Source organism: Trachemys scripta, chromosome 5, assembly GCF_013100865.1.
Source record: "Trachemys scripta elegans isolate TJP31775 chromosome 5, CAS_Tse_1.0, whole genome shotgun sequence".
Lineage (NCBI taxonomy): Eukaryota > Metazoa > Chordata > Testudines > Emydidae > Trachemys > Trachemys scripta.
Window position 1 is genome coordinate 216,740 of NC_048302.1, and position 13,777 is coordinate 230,516.

A 13,777-nucleotide genomic window follows, 5' to 3' on the forward strand; every position below is an offset into this window, starting at 1 on the left:
TCTCAAGTTGCAGTGGGGGAGGTTTAGGATGGATATTAGGAAAAACTTTTTCACTAGGAGGGTGGTGAAGCAGTGGAATGGGTTATCTAAGGAGGTGGGGGAATCCCCTTCCTTGGAGGTTTTTAAGGCTCGGCTTGACAAAGCCCTGGCTGGGATGATTTAGTTGGGATTAGGTCCTACTTTGAGCAGGGGGTTGGACTAGATGACCTCCTGAGGTTCCTTCCAACCCTGAGATTCTATGATTCTAAGGTGCCCAACACCTTGACTGGTGAGCACCTAGTTCATATAGTGACATGAACATTCCCCATCTTACAGTACTTTGAGTACAAATTGAATTCTCTAAGAATTTACACATTAATCCATTAATTTGAGTTACAATTAATTAAAAATGTGTCCTTTAAGAAATTTAGCCCTCTGTTTCAGGCCTTTTTTTGTTCCAAATGATGTTCATAATGGCAAAACAGACTTCAGATTCCCATACAAATTCCATGTGAGAACAAAACCTTTCCCTTGTATTTTAATTGGTGTCAGAGGCAGATGGCATTCTGTACGTATGCTTTCCGGGATGTGACCCCTTTCAAATATCATGCATGCGTCACATTCCATTCCCGAAAACCAGATTAAGATAGTAAATGTGAGTCCTACAGAGTGGGGGCAGGGAAGGGGGAATGAAGGGCGGAAGCCTCCTTCTGATTGGCTGTCTGTCTCACCTCCTCCAGGGCAGGGCAACCAATCAGAACTCAATCTCCCTCTCCTCTCCTCTGCCCTCCTGTGAGCAATGGGTTGGCTTCTCTGCCACCCCCCCTCCCTCCTGCAACTGTCGGCACACCCCTGGAGGGGAGCAACCTGGAAGGGGAGCAGGGACCCTGCTACAGCCCCCCAGGGTTGGAGGGGGGCTGAGTGTGAGGTGGAGGAGCTGAGGTGGGGACAGAACGGGTGGTAGCTGGGGGTTGGTGAGGCTGGACTGGTGGAGGGTGAGGACAGAACTGATGGGGGCGGGGGGGAAAGAACTGATTTGGAGACTAGGGACAGAGGATTGATTTGGAGGTTGGAGGGCAGAATTCATTGCTGGGTAGGGGACGGGCAGATGTGGGGGTGAGAACTCCTGCAGCGGGGGCCAAATCCTCCTAGCCAATACATTTGGGAGCCTAGGCAGCACTAACACACTCTCTCTCTCTGGGGATGTGGCAGACAGACTGAAAAACAATAGAATCTCTTTGTAAATAACCACAGGTTTGGGGGCCAATCTCCTGATGCTTTGGGGTCTGACTCATTTATTTTTGATCTCTTGAGTTGGATACTCTGAGTGGGAAGACTATTTTGGGAATGAGAAGAAATGATTAATTATTAATTGCTTATCATCCCAAAATATTATCCTCAAGTGCGTGTCACTTTCTCCACTGAGCATGCTTTTGTCCAGAGTTCTTATATTTAGCGTTAATGTTAGTTTCCACTAATGTTAATTCTGCCACAAAAGACAGATCATGATCTAACATTAGCCACCGTGGTTGATTTAAGGTGTGGGTAGCCTCTTAAGGAACCAAATGGCACAGCTAAGCTTTTTTCCATCTCACACCAGGCCGGAGTGTATACAGAACTACTGGGTGGGAACCACCTTACAGTAGGGCACATTTGGAATGCTAAGTAACAGATACAAATCTGACAACCTCATGCTTCCAGTTACCCAGGATTTTTAAGGGTCTTGTATGACAAGTGAGGCTGTTTTTATCCCACCTAAATTGCATAATAAGCCTATTGATTTCAGCAAAGAGCAGGGGAGAGGCCTTGAAAGGCAATAGGCAAATGATATGAATCATTTTGGGCAGATATTCATGTTGGCTATTTCTATTCTCCCCAGTAAATAGAAGGAGGAGATGCCACCTCTCTACATCCTTGAACATTTCTTTTAATAGATAGTCCATATTTATAGAAACAATTTTGGGAAGATTAGGACACATTTTAACACCTACATAAGTTATTTCCTTGCATATTTGAAATGGAAAAATGTTGAAACTCAGAAGGCTCTGGTCCTTTGGATATATCCATTGCTTGTGATTTGTTCCAGTTACTGCGAAAACCAGAGACCTATCCAAAAATACGAGCTACATTCAATAATGGTGGGAGTGATGAGGACAGAGTCTTCCACAGGCCCCCTCCCCCCAAGTTTTTCCAGATAGAACTATCGTGTTTTACAGCAGAAAGTGGCCTTCAATCTACTTCAATCTTCAATCAACTGCTGGCACCAACAGATAACTGGCTCTGACTAATTATTCAGTAACTTCTCTACCTTACTGGGTAATGGGGTCTCTTTGAGCTGGATGGATCCCACACTAGGAGCACATGCACCCCAGGCACAGGAGATTGCAGTCTTTGAACAGCAGGGTCTGTTGGGCTATGCCTGCATTGGGCATGTTCTTGTGCCACCCCACAGGAACAAAGCGATCCCTCAGTTCCTTCATTCAATCAGAAGCCTAGATAAAGGGGACTCCACAAAGGCAGGGCTATAGGGTGGGTTGTGGGATCTACTCCGAGAACCACAGTTACTGTAAGGTAGGTAACCTTTCTTCAAGTCCAGTGGTGCCCACAGCTGTACGCATGCGATGCACAGTGGGTACCATTGGCAGGGGCAGAGCTGTTCCCATGGCAGCTACCAGGAGGAGAAGCACTGGACATCCACTACCCACTCAGGTCTGGCCCCGTCGCCCCTCCCCCATTCTGACAGAGGAGTCATGGGCCCAAACCTGAGCAGCACTGCGACCCCTGCTCACTCAGTCCTGGCCCTGTTGCCCCCACATCATGACAGAAGGACCTGGGGCCAAACCTGAGTGGGCAGTGAGGTAGCCAGGGCTGCTTCTCCTTGCCCCTGCCATGGGGCTGTATCATGCACCCGGGCTCACTTGGGGGCCTGGATGGCCTTGCCCCACTTCCAGCAGCCTGTGTCCCCTCCTCTCTGTCAAAAGGATTTGCTAAGTGTCAGCCCCAAGACCTGCTGCAAGGATGAGGAGCTGCGGTGAGGGCCTGTGTGAGGGATCCGGCTGGGAGAGGGGCAGTGGGGAGCCCTGAGGGGCGAGCAGATGCAGACATGATGGGCTCTGCCTAGGCCTCAGGGATGGGTCTCGGTGGGTGATTCAGTTTTGTTTCCTTGCTCTGGACAGGATTTTGTTGGAGAAGAAACCCGGAGGTGCCATGTGCGTACCAAGTGAAAAATTTCTGGGGATGCCCCTGTTCAATTCTGCAGCTGTGTGGTTCCAACTCTAGGAGACTGACAAGCAGAGCCCCGTCTGGAATGTGGGATTGAGGGTCCTGACTGGCACTAACTAAACGATTGTAATGCTGACCTACCAAGCTTGGCATCCGCTCATGTGGCCAGATCAAGGGCACATTGCTTAGAGGTTTGCTGCCATGTTAGATTGCGATTCTTACCACGGCAGGTTCGCTTACTTACCAGATCAGCGGTCGGGGTCACCAGTGTTGTCAGGTGTGGTGCTCTGCTTTCTCCTATGTTGATATCACTCGGCTGCGTGCGTCTGTTCCCTCTGTGTGCTGCCCCAGCTCTGCGCAGATAGCTGACCCAGCAGACCCGACGAGAACCCCCAATAACCACAGAGTCTAGTAAAATGCAAAGTCACGTCGACTAGGTTTATTGCGACCTTGGACACAATTGCAGTTCCCTGTAGGTTTCTTAGCCTAACTCAGGGCATACTACAAGAAAGTGCCTCTTGGCAAGGACTCGGCTCAGTGGCGGGACTTTCCACTGTCCCCTCGGCCGGACAAAGATACCCACTCAGGGATGCATTCTTATACACAGATACAAACAAGTTACACATCACTCCTGACGTATTGAGGTGCAACCCCTCTACGTAGCAAGGTACAACCCCTCTACGTAGTAAGGTGCCGCCTCTCACCTTGTACATGTTGGTTCAATTAAAACAACTCTATCCATCATTTTACCCTTTTGCCCCCGTCATTGGGATGGGTCGGCCTGTTCCATGTTATCTGTGGAATGTTCCAGTATAGTGTGTTCTGTACTGTAACTTTGCTAGGTGAATATATATTTATGCAACATCAGCCCTTTTCCTGCCAGCTTCTGTGAGCAGGGCCTGCCTCTGGCTCACAGCTTAACTTTGCTTTATGTTAGCAAAGTCTTGACCATTACTTTTAGGCCTTAGGCCTCATACCGGGCCTCTGATACCAAGATTTATATCTCAGGGCTTCCTCTTACTACAAGGGCTAAGCAGGCCATTGCCATGCTGGAGATGAATGCACTGGAGCTCTAAAATGAGAGCTCTGATCTGTAGTGCATGAGAGAGACGTTCACCTGACCTGTAAGAGCTGAGAGAGGAAGGGTCCCTGCTGGATGGAGGAGAAAAGGTGTGTCCTGTGATGGAGATGAGGAGTAGACACAGAGAGGGGGTGCTGCCTTTTGAAGCTACACACACAAGTGCCGAGCGTAGAGACATCAGTGCCTATGGCAGTGCTGCAGATGCGGTTACGGAACCAGCAGGTACCAGTACAGGGGTCAATGCTGATGCCAGTACTGATGTTGGCATTTGCCATTTGTGAGCATTTTCAGGCATGGGTACCACCTCTGCCTTGCGCTTGTTCAGGGCCAAGTCAGAGGCTGAGCCAGCCTCACTTGCCCGTTAGGTGAACAGGCTTAGTGACTTGTTTCCTGGATGGTGAAGGTTTGGGCCTCTCCTTATGGGAAAAGGAGGACCTGTACCCATAATCATGTCTGTCCCAGGTCTGGGATGTCCATTGATTCAGGGAGGAGGTGGTACTGGTCTTTGGTGCTGCAGTGGTAGTCGGTACTGAGGCAGTCTTCTGTGCCAGATCTTTGCCTGACAATACCAAGGATTTTTTGGTGATACTGACCCTGGGAACTGGCTGGCAGAGACTTAGCAGGGGGTACACTGGTGCTAGCTAGCAAAGGATTCACTATTCTATGTCAGCAATACATATCAGGCCTGACAAACTCACTCACCCACTACATTGCTTTCATAATGCTTATCCACAAAGTGTCTTGTAAGGTATCAAATGAAAGCCAATGACATGCTGCTCATTAATGTCATTGACACTATATCAGAAACTGTGCGAAACAATAGCAACATGTATCAAGTCTGTAACAAGGCAGCGTGGACAAGCCAAGTTTTCTGCCAGACAAGGCATGTGTATGCCTCTATCACTCTCTCTGATGTAAATTAAGCATTGTAAAGCCAACACAATGGACATCCTATTTGCATGTGAAGTCAACAGGAAAACAGGTTGACGGGGATGTGAATACACTGGAGAACAAGTACCAGGGGAGAAAAGTCTTAAGTTGGGGGTTCATTTCAAAGGTTTACTGGACTGTAAGAGGAAGGCAAATGGGAGAACAAAAAGGACAGCAGTTTTTGTATCCATAAGCAGTGGATCCCAGCCAGGGGTGTTCGTGACAATGTGAGGAAGTGTTAGAAAGGTGAAAAGCTGGATGGACCTTTGGTCTGACCCAGTATGGCTGTTCTTATGTCCTTAAGCTGCTTTAGACAAGGATTTTAGCCTGTTAGGTTTAGACTCTAAGAAGTGTGCTATACCCTTTGTTTTAAATATAACCAGGGCTGTTTCCACTTCTTGTCCTTATTTACTAGGTCTTAAAGTGTCTCCTTAGATAGTAAACTTACACCTGTTTCACTCTTAATGTATTCCAGAGCTCGATTGTTACAAAGGACCCAATGCTAAGGTGTGCCAGTCAAGCTGCGTACGCTGCTCTCTTTGGAGACAGCTTAGCTGATTATTTCCGTGAGCGTCTAGCAACAAGGGATAGATGCTACAGAGAGGACGCTGGCAGAGGGACTTGTGGGTTGTTATGTCTGTTTAGGAGGGACAGAGGGCAAGGTGTGTGGAGAGCCAAAAGTCAGGGCTTGTCGGTGGCCAGAGGCTTTGGGTTTTAGGGAGCTGAGCTACAGCAGACATCATGCAATACTGCATCACATGAAGGGCAGGTGGCGGAGAGGTGCCTCAACTCGGAGGAGCAGCAGAGGGTAGATGTGTCTTGGAAGTTGAAGCTTGCTCTTGGGGGTCTGAAGTTCACCTCACGCTATTTGAGGTAATATAGCTTCAAATGGGTGTCCCTGGAGTTGTTCTTATTCAGAACCACCAACACATGTCTCTTACCAAGACACTGCAGACAGTAGCTGTGGCCATGAGGGAGTGGAATTAAACTGGCAGAGGTTTAAGTCAGAAGGCTTCAACTCTGTCATTTTGCCATGGGTTTGAAGAGTAGACTGACTGTTGGCACTCACCCCCATGGCTGGCATAGCCACTCTTTCCTCTGTAGCACCCCTGCTGCTGGTCACTCTCATCCTGCGATGATCCACCTTGTCTCAGAACTTGGCCCTCTGGCCAGGTCACATTTTAGTCCCAGCCCATCCATGGTAATAAATGTACAGAAGTTTTCCCAGATCTGAAGAGTTCTGTATAAGCTCAAAAGCTGCCTCTCTCACCAACAGCAGCTGGCACAATAAGAGATATTATCTCCCCCACATCGTCTCTCCAAAAGTACAAGAGTCAAAAAATGCCCTGATGTAAAAGATTCTCTGACCCCTCTTGGACTACTCCTTAGCCTCCCCATTAGACTTAGTCCTCTGCCCCATAATTCTTACACTGGGCTTCTATGCCCCTTTCTCAGTGCTGGTAGGAGAATCCAGGCTCACCTCTGTCCTGGCCCAGGGACCCTGTATCAAGTAGCTACATCTGCTCCTTCATACACAGTGCTGTTTCCCTGGGCCACTTCTTATCTCCAAGCCCCTTGTGCCGCTTCCCTACAGCCTGAGCATAACACAGCCTCTGCTCTGGGTCCCAAGCCTTGGGCTTCTCCCTAGGTCCTCCCAGCTCCATCATTCTCTGCTGGAATGCTGGCCCTTTATAATGGCTTCTTTCCAGGGCCCATCACAGGGATTGATTTTGTCCATAGCCTCTTTCTGTCTGCCTTCCCCAGGCCCTTCCAGAGAGAGGGAACTCCTTACCTCCTCTCACCTAGGTGCCGCTCCTGCATCTTCACCATAGCTTCCACATCCTTATTTTATGAAAGTGACCCAGCTCCTCTCCAGCTGGGTCTAATAAATCATGCCTGCCACACTAGGTGCAGTAATGTGAGCTTGTTAACTCTTTATTCACCTATATGGAGCAGACACCCCAGCAAAGAAGGCTAGAGGTGCCCAGGGACAAATTTAGTTTAGAGTGTTTGGTTTTCTTGGTGTTACCAGAACAACATAATAAAAGAAGCTAATATTTTGAGGGGAATTACCCCTAACTAATGCTCTAGAAGCAGATTTGGCTAAGGGTAATAGGTGGACACTACTTGTTCTGTTTAGCTGCTATCAATGATAGAGGGAACCAAGGGATGGTTGCAGCTGTTCTGCTCTTTGTGCCCTTGGGTGGTGGGGGTGGAATTAGAACATTCAGGACACTGAAGGGTCCAACACACACTGCCCTTCCAACGATTCTGAGCTTGGATACATGGGGCACATGCGCACTTCGAGTGGGAGCCATACTGACATATATTCTAAGAATGTATTTTTATTGGCCTGAATTTGTGTTTCTTGTTCATTAATTAACAAGGTTCCCACTTCCAGGGTATGACAATTAAACTATTTAATAATCACCCTATAAAACTAACGTGACAGTTTAACAGTAGAAATTTTGGTCAGACAACTTCTAACTAAAAAAAAGATTCAGAATCTTCCCTGAGAAGGATTAAATGTAACAGCTAATTTATGCCTAGATTCTGCATTGGGATTAACTAGCCCAGGAAAAGTCTCATTAAAGTGAATGGACTCCCCAATGGTGCAGTGATCTATGCTAGCAGTTCCTGATACAGCATCAGGGCTTAGACTATAATATGTTCCCCTCTGGGGCTAAGTTATATTATATATAAAAATCAGTATCATGTAAGATATCAGCTTAATGCATTTCCACCTTAGTGAAGTTCTTATTTGATAATAGTGAGAACTGAATGTGGGGAATGTTAAGTTGGCACTTTGCTTTTGCTACTGACTAATGCAGCAATAACAAGATTTTTTTTCCAAAGTAAAATGGATTCATACATCAAAGTGAAAAGTGTACATAAGTAGTTTGCATTGTGTAGACTGATAAAAGCTAAAATAGGTGTAGCATAAAACTTACTGTACTGACAATTAAAACAATTAAAGCCACAGGGCTTTCAACAACAGAATCAAATGGTTACAAAACAAGTTTAAGCATTGTGGGCAGCAGGGAAGCTATATTCCCATTAGGGCCCACACACCATCAATAAGAATCTGTATGCAAATTCAGTGTGGAAAAAGACAGTCCCCTGCCTATAGCAACAAGCAGAGATCTCAGGGGAGGTAAAAGTTTTTTTGTAACTAGAACAAGTTATCCTGGCTTTTTAATTAAAAAAATAAAATAAAAAACCTCCATACCAGGGACATTGCAGTGGTAGGGGATGATATAGAACATACAGCAAGTTTAGAAATTTGGTCCTCCAAGTAAAAATTATGCCACACCTAGGAAGGTTAGACACATGGATGATGTAGCAATGGTATAGTATAACCTGCCAGATCCCCACATACCAAGCTGCCTCAACCCCTCCAGGAAGTAACAATGCCATCTCCGACAAATTCTATATAGACAATAAAATCAAATTAGATTCAGAAATCTTCAATAGTGTAGTATATCTTCCCCCGCCCCAAATATATAGACTGAGCATATAAATGAATCTTACAGGTTCATTCATAAACATTAATACTATTTTAACAAAATAATGGTATTAGGTGTATTCAAAAGTGGTATAAGAGCAAAATAGGCATTTTATTTAATTAGACTAAGCTACTTAGAAGGCAGATTTAAGACATTGTTTCCTCTTCAGATTGGCTTTCATCTGTTCCATATTCTTCAAAGTTTAATACTATCATATTAGCAGTATCCCTTCCAGCTAATTTTGACATCCCTCCTATTTTCCCTGTTACCAGAACAAAAAAAAAGAAAAAACATTAGAAGATGGATTCTAATGGAGTGGCAAACAAAAAACAAAAACAAACAAACAAAAAAACCCACAACACACACACTTTCCACAGTGGAGTTGTATTCAGTTTCTTTCTACATCTTACAAGTAGAATCACATTCAGTGATGTTTTCAGTAAATCTTACTGCAAAGCTACAATATAAAGTTTTATACATCATGCTTAAGTGACTTACTAGAGAAAGCCTTACTTTTGAATTCATCATCCATGCAAGCCTTGATGACACTTTATAAATCTGAGTATTAACTGGTGATAGAGAAAGCTTAAAATGAATGCCAAAATGTCAATTATCCAAGAATACTATCTTGTATGACAGGCTCACACTCCCTGCAAAGGGAGCCAAATTTAAACCTTGCAAAACTGCCTGGCCTCATCCAGAAAACCACTGGAGTACTGTGGTGGCAGGGGGTACAGCTTCTGAACTGTGTATTCCCATTTTAGTAGGTTCCCCCCACCCTTTGACACTTGTATCCCTCTTCAGGATTTTGAAGGGAGATCTTAACTCTGCATTCCCTGGTTTGCTAACATTAGAGTTTTGTTTTGGAGTACATTAAATTTGCTTCATTTACAAATCAAGTTTTTCTGACCGCACTGAAAATGAGAAGAGTTAGGGTCAGTTAAGCAGCCTGGGAAATGAAAGAGTCACTACTTTATGTGCAATGTTTGTCATACTTCAGACAAAAAAAGATAGGAGGTGTCAGTTATACAGTTACCTGTTTGAAAGGCAAAGTGCACACTCGTTTGGATACGTGTGCCCATCAGTCCCACAAACCGGATTAAAGTTCTTTGGACATCCAGGCAAACCATACAAGTAGCATTTTGGCTAGGGAGGAAACAAACTTATGAAACAGTCTAGGATAAGCAATTCCAAACAGCATTTTGGTAACCTCCCAGATTAAGCAATTTAACAAATCCTGCCATCTTCCAATGGCATACCAATGTACTTATATACAAAATAATAATCAACATTTCATAAACATTTGTGGAGGGGTTGTGAGATATTGCATCTCTTTACTAGTTATGTGGAAATTTATCACTTCAGGCTTCACATACTAATTGCTCCCTACCATCACTCAGCTAAATACTTAAATTGCTCAATAGTCAAGGGGGCCTTAGTCATCATTGCCAAAAAAAAAAAAAAAAAAAAAAAAAAAGGAGGGTTTTTTTTACCTTGGTTTTTTTAACCTTGGGATAACGAACACAGGGCAGCTCTCCCAAGCAGGGCCACATATTTACTGCCTGGTAAAAACTGAAGTGCCTTATCTTCACTGTGTTTACCTCAGGATCACTCATGGACTTTAGTTACCCTGAGATTTAAAAAAAGCCACCCCAGCATTTTTAGCAGTGACGACATGGTCACTTATTAACAAATCAACAGCTTACTGTAAGATGGAGTCCATTCAAAATCATGTTAGTATAACATTTTAGGGCCAGAAGAGGAGTTTTTATAGTGAGAATAAGCTATCTGGAGCTAGCTATCTTGCTATAAAATCCTACACTTAAATTGTTGGTCAACACAGCTATGTTGGTCAGGGATGTGAGAATGCCACATGCTAAAAATCCTATGCTGACCTAACCCTGGGTTTGGACATAGCTAGGTCAATGGAAGAATGTTTCCATCAACCTAGCTAGCATCGCTCGGGGAGACGGTGTTCCTACACTGATGGAGAAACCCCTCCCGTAAGTGTAGGCTGGGTCTACATTTCAGGTTATGCTGGCATAGCTACAATGCAATAACTAGTGTAGACATATCCCTAGCTGAGGCATCAACTATCCCGCTGTAAAATCTTTACCTTGATGTAGCTAGTCAAAGTCAAGCTCAGGTGGGAAGAGGCAGAAAGTTGAGCACTGACTACATCAAGGAAAACAGCTACCTGCCTTGTTTCCACTAGGGTTATAAAACAACAGCTAACTGGCCTTTGTCTTCCAAGAGCCAGATAACCATCACCAGCCCAGGTAGCCTTGGCAGAGAGCAGCATCTGCTGAAATGCCTCATTACAGACCCTGGAAAGCAACAATACCCCAGATAACGGGCTCAACTCGGCACGTGCACCCCTTGGGTCAGGCTGCCGTGAGCTGGGGCTGCCCGCACAGGAGCCAGGGGACGACCCCAAGCTCTGGGCAGTCACAGCCGGGGCGGGGCTGCAGGTGGGGCACCCGGGGGCTCAATGCCTGGCTCCCCAGCCCACCCCCCAGAGGCTCCCTGGGACAGGCCAGGCAGCTCAGCGGGGGGAGGAGGCGGCAGGGTTTTACCCTGGGCCGGGGAGAGGGGCCTGGGCCCCCTGCAGCTGGGCGGGTGCCGGGGTGGGGCGCTGGGAGCGGAGGTAGGCGGGGGACCCGGCGAGACGGGACAGTGGGGGCGCTGGGCGGGGTCCGGGGCGGGGCGCTGGGAGCGGAGGTAGGCGGGGCACCCGGCGAGACGGGACTGCCGGAGTGGGGGCGCGGGGCGGTGTCGCGGGCTGCCCCCAGCCCCAGCCCCACTCACCGAGATGACGGCGGCGGCGGCCCGCGCGGGCGGCGGCAGGAGGATCCCTAAGGGGAGAGAGAGAGGGGGGCACAGCGTTACCATGGCAACACGCCCCGCCCCGCCCCGCCCCGCCCGCGCCAGGCCGGTGCCGGTACCTGTCAGCGCCCCGCACAGCAGCAGCAGGGCGCTCGCGCGCACGACGCAGCCCAACGCCCCCATCTCGGCACTAGCGGCCGGCGCCGCGGGCAGCCCACTTATAGGGCACGTGCCCCCGGCGCGTCACAACCTGCCCCGCCCACCCTACACCACTGACCACGCCCCCAGAGACTTCCCCCCCCCCCCCCCGGAGGATGGGGGCAGGGGCAATGGTGTCCGTGGGAGTGAGGAGAGAAGATGGGGGGGAGGTGGGTCCTGCGGGGCAGAGGGGCTGGGATACCTGTGGGGTGGGGGCGATGGTGGCCAGGGCCGGCGCTTCCATTTAGGTGACCTACGCGGTCGCCTAGGGCACCAGGTTTGGAGGGGGGGGGCATTTTGCCGCTCTCGGCGGCAATTCGGCGGCGGGGGGGTCCTTCCGTGCTCCGGCTCTTCGGCAGCAATTCTGCGGCGGGTCCTTCACTCAAAGTGCCCCGAAGACCGGGAGCGCGGAAGGACCCCCCCGCCGCAGAATTGCCGACGACGACCGGGAGCACGGAAGGACCCCCCGCCTAGGGCACCAAAAACCCTGGCGCCGCTCCTGATGGTGGCACCTGTGGGGGTGGGGGGATGGTACAATGGGAATGGGAGGTGATACCAGTCAGCTCTGTGTTCTTGGGGCACCAGGGTGCAGTATCCAGCCTGACTCATGAAAGACACCCCCACCAGCCTCCAGAGAACCAAAACCCACCAGAGGAAAGACTTGCAGAGAGCAATGAAGGGCATTGGGAGACACACCTAGACCCCTCCTAACAAGGGTGACAAGATTAAGACATCTCCATTAACACCCCATGAGGCAAGGCGGCACTGTACCCATTTTACAGAGGGCAAGCTGAGGCACAGAGTAGATGACATTACATACCTAAACTCACAACAGGGAATCATAGAATATCAGGGTTGGAAGGGACCTCAGGAGGTCATCTAGTCCAACCCCCTGCTCAAAGCAGGACCAATCCCCAGACAGATTTTTACCCCAGTTCCCTAAATGGCCCCATCAAGGATTGAACTCACAACCCTGGGTTTAGCAGGCCAATGCACAAACCACTGAGCGATCCAGGAATTGAACCAAGCTTGCCTGCATCCAAGTCCATAGAGCATTGTCTTGCACTGCCTCCCTTCTGGGCAGGAGATGGTGGTGTTTGCTCAATGCTGTGACAAGTGCGACATTTTATTATAGGCAGGGCTGCTAGCACCACTCATTATTAAGGTTGCTGCCCATTATAAGACCGTGTTTTCAATTGTATATAACGGGGTGGCCACATTTACTGACCCTCTGAGCCGCATATGACAATCTTCAGAGAGTCAGGGCACATCATCTGCCGGGGCTTCAGCCGCATGGGAGGCGCCTGCTGGGGCTCAGGGCTTCAGCCCCACTCCTGCTGAAGCCCTGAGCTCTGGCAGGCATGCCCCATGGGGCTGAAGCCCCGAGAACCCCTCCCCTGTTGGGCAAAAGCTGCTAGCCCCACCACCCCAGCACAGGGCAGAAGCCCCAAGCTCTCCCCTCCCCCCATTCTGGTAGGCAGAGAGTGTGGGGGCGGGTGGGAAGTGGGGAGCTCCACGAGCTGCACTTTAACTGTAAAAGAACCACAAGCCGCAGTTTGGCCGCCCCCGGTAGAAAACTTTGCCAAACGTTAACTATTTGGACTGAAATTTTCCATACCTCAGGCTGTATTTTTTCTGGAAAATTTCAGCCAAAACAGTTCATCTGTATCTGAGAATGAGGATAAAATTCTTTGACAAGCTTTAGTATCCTCATGCTTTGGAGCAGAGGGTTGAAATTTGGCAGGGTCTGGCCTTTGTGTCAGACATGTGCCTTTTGCCACCCCCATGACAATCCACCCACATTTGGCCAAGTTATAAGCTTCTGAAACATTTCAATTTGCACATGCTCAGTAGAGACGTCTTAGAGTTTACCAGTGAAATTTCCTGAGGATTCCATCTGCACTGAACCTTCTTCAGCCCAGGGCTGAGCAAGTCTTCTGCTGTAATTTCTGCTTTGGGCTGCTGTGGGCCATTTTGTGTCTGACTGTGGGTGCCTGTACAGAGAGCAGAGAATCTGTCTCTCCTGTGGCCTGGA

At 48.3% G+C, this 13,777-nt stretch overlaps 1 protein-coding gene across 1 annotated transcript; it reads right to left on the reverse strand.

Moving 5' to 3' along the window:
* Window positions 1-8,699: 8,699 nt before the first annotated feature.
* Window positions 8,700-11,777, reverse strand: SPINK2 (serine peptidase inhibitor Kazal type 2). Its single transcript, XM_034772002.1, has 4 exons — window positions 11,664-11,777; window positions 11,527-11,573; window positions 9,755-9,864; window positions 8,700-8,980 (listed from the first exon to the last, which is right to left on the reverse strand). Exons 1-4 carry the CDS (start codon window positions 11,725-11,727, stop codon window positions 8,935-8,937), a joined length of 267 nt encoding a protein of 88 aa, XP_034627893.1. The 5' UTR covers window positions 11,728-11,777; the 3' UTR covers window positions 8,700-8,934.
* Window positions 11,778-13,777: the final 2,000 nt, after the last annotated feature.

Coding starts and splice junctions, on each gene's coding strand:
- SPINK2 (XM_034772002.1), bottom strand. CDS start 11,727: ATGGGGGCGTTGGGCTGCGTCGTGCGCGCGAGCGCCCTGCTGCTGCTG. Junction 11,574..11,663: donor GCTGTGCGGGGCGCTGACAG/GTACCGGCACCG, acceptor CTCTCCCCTTAG/GGATCCTCCTGCCGCCGCCC. Junction 9,865..11,526: donor CCGCCGCCGCCGTCATCTCG/GTGAGTGGGGCT, acceptor TTTCCTCCCTAG/CCAAAATGCTACTTGTATGG.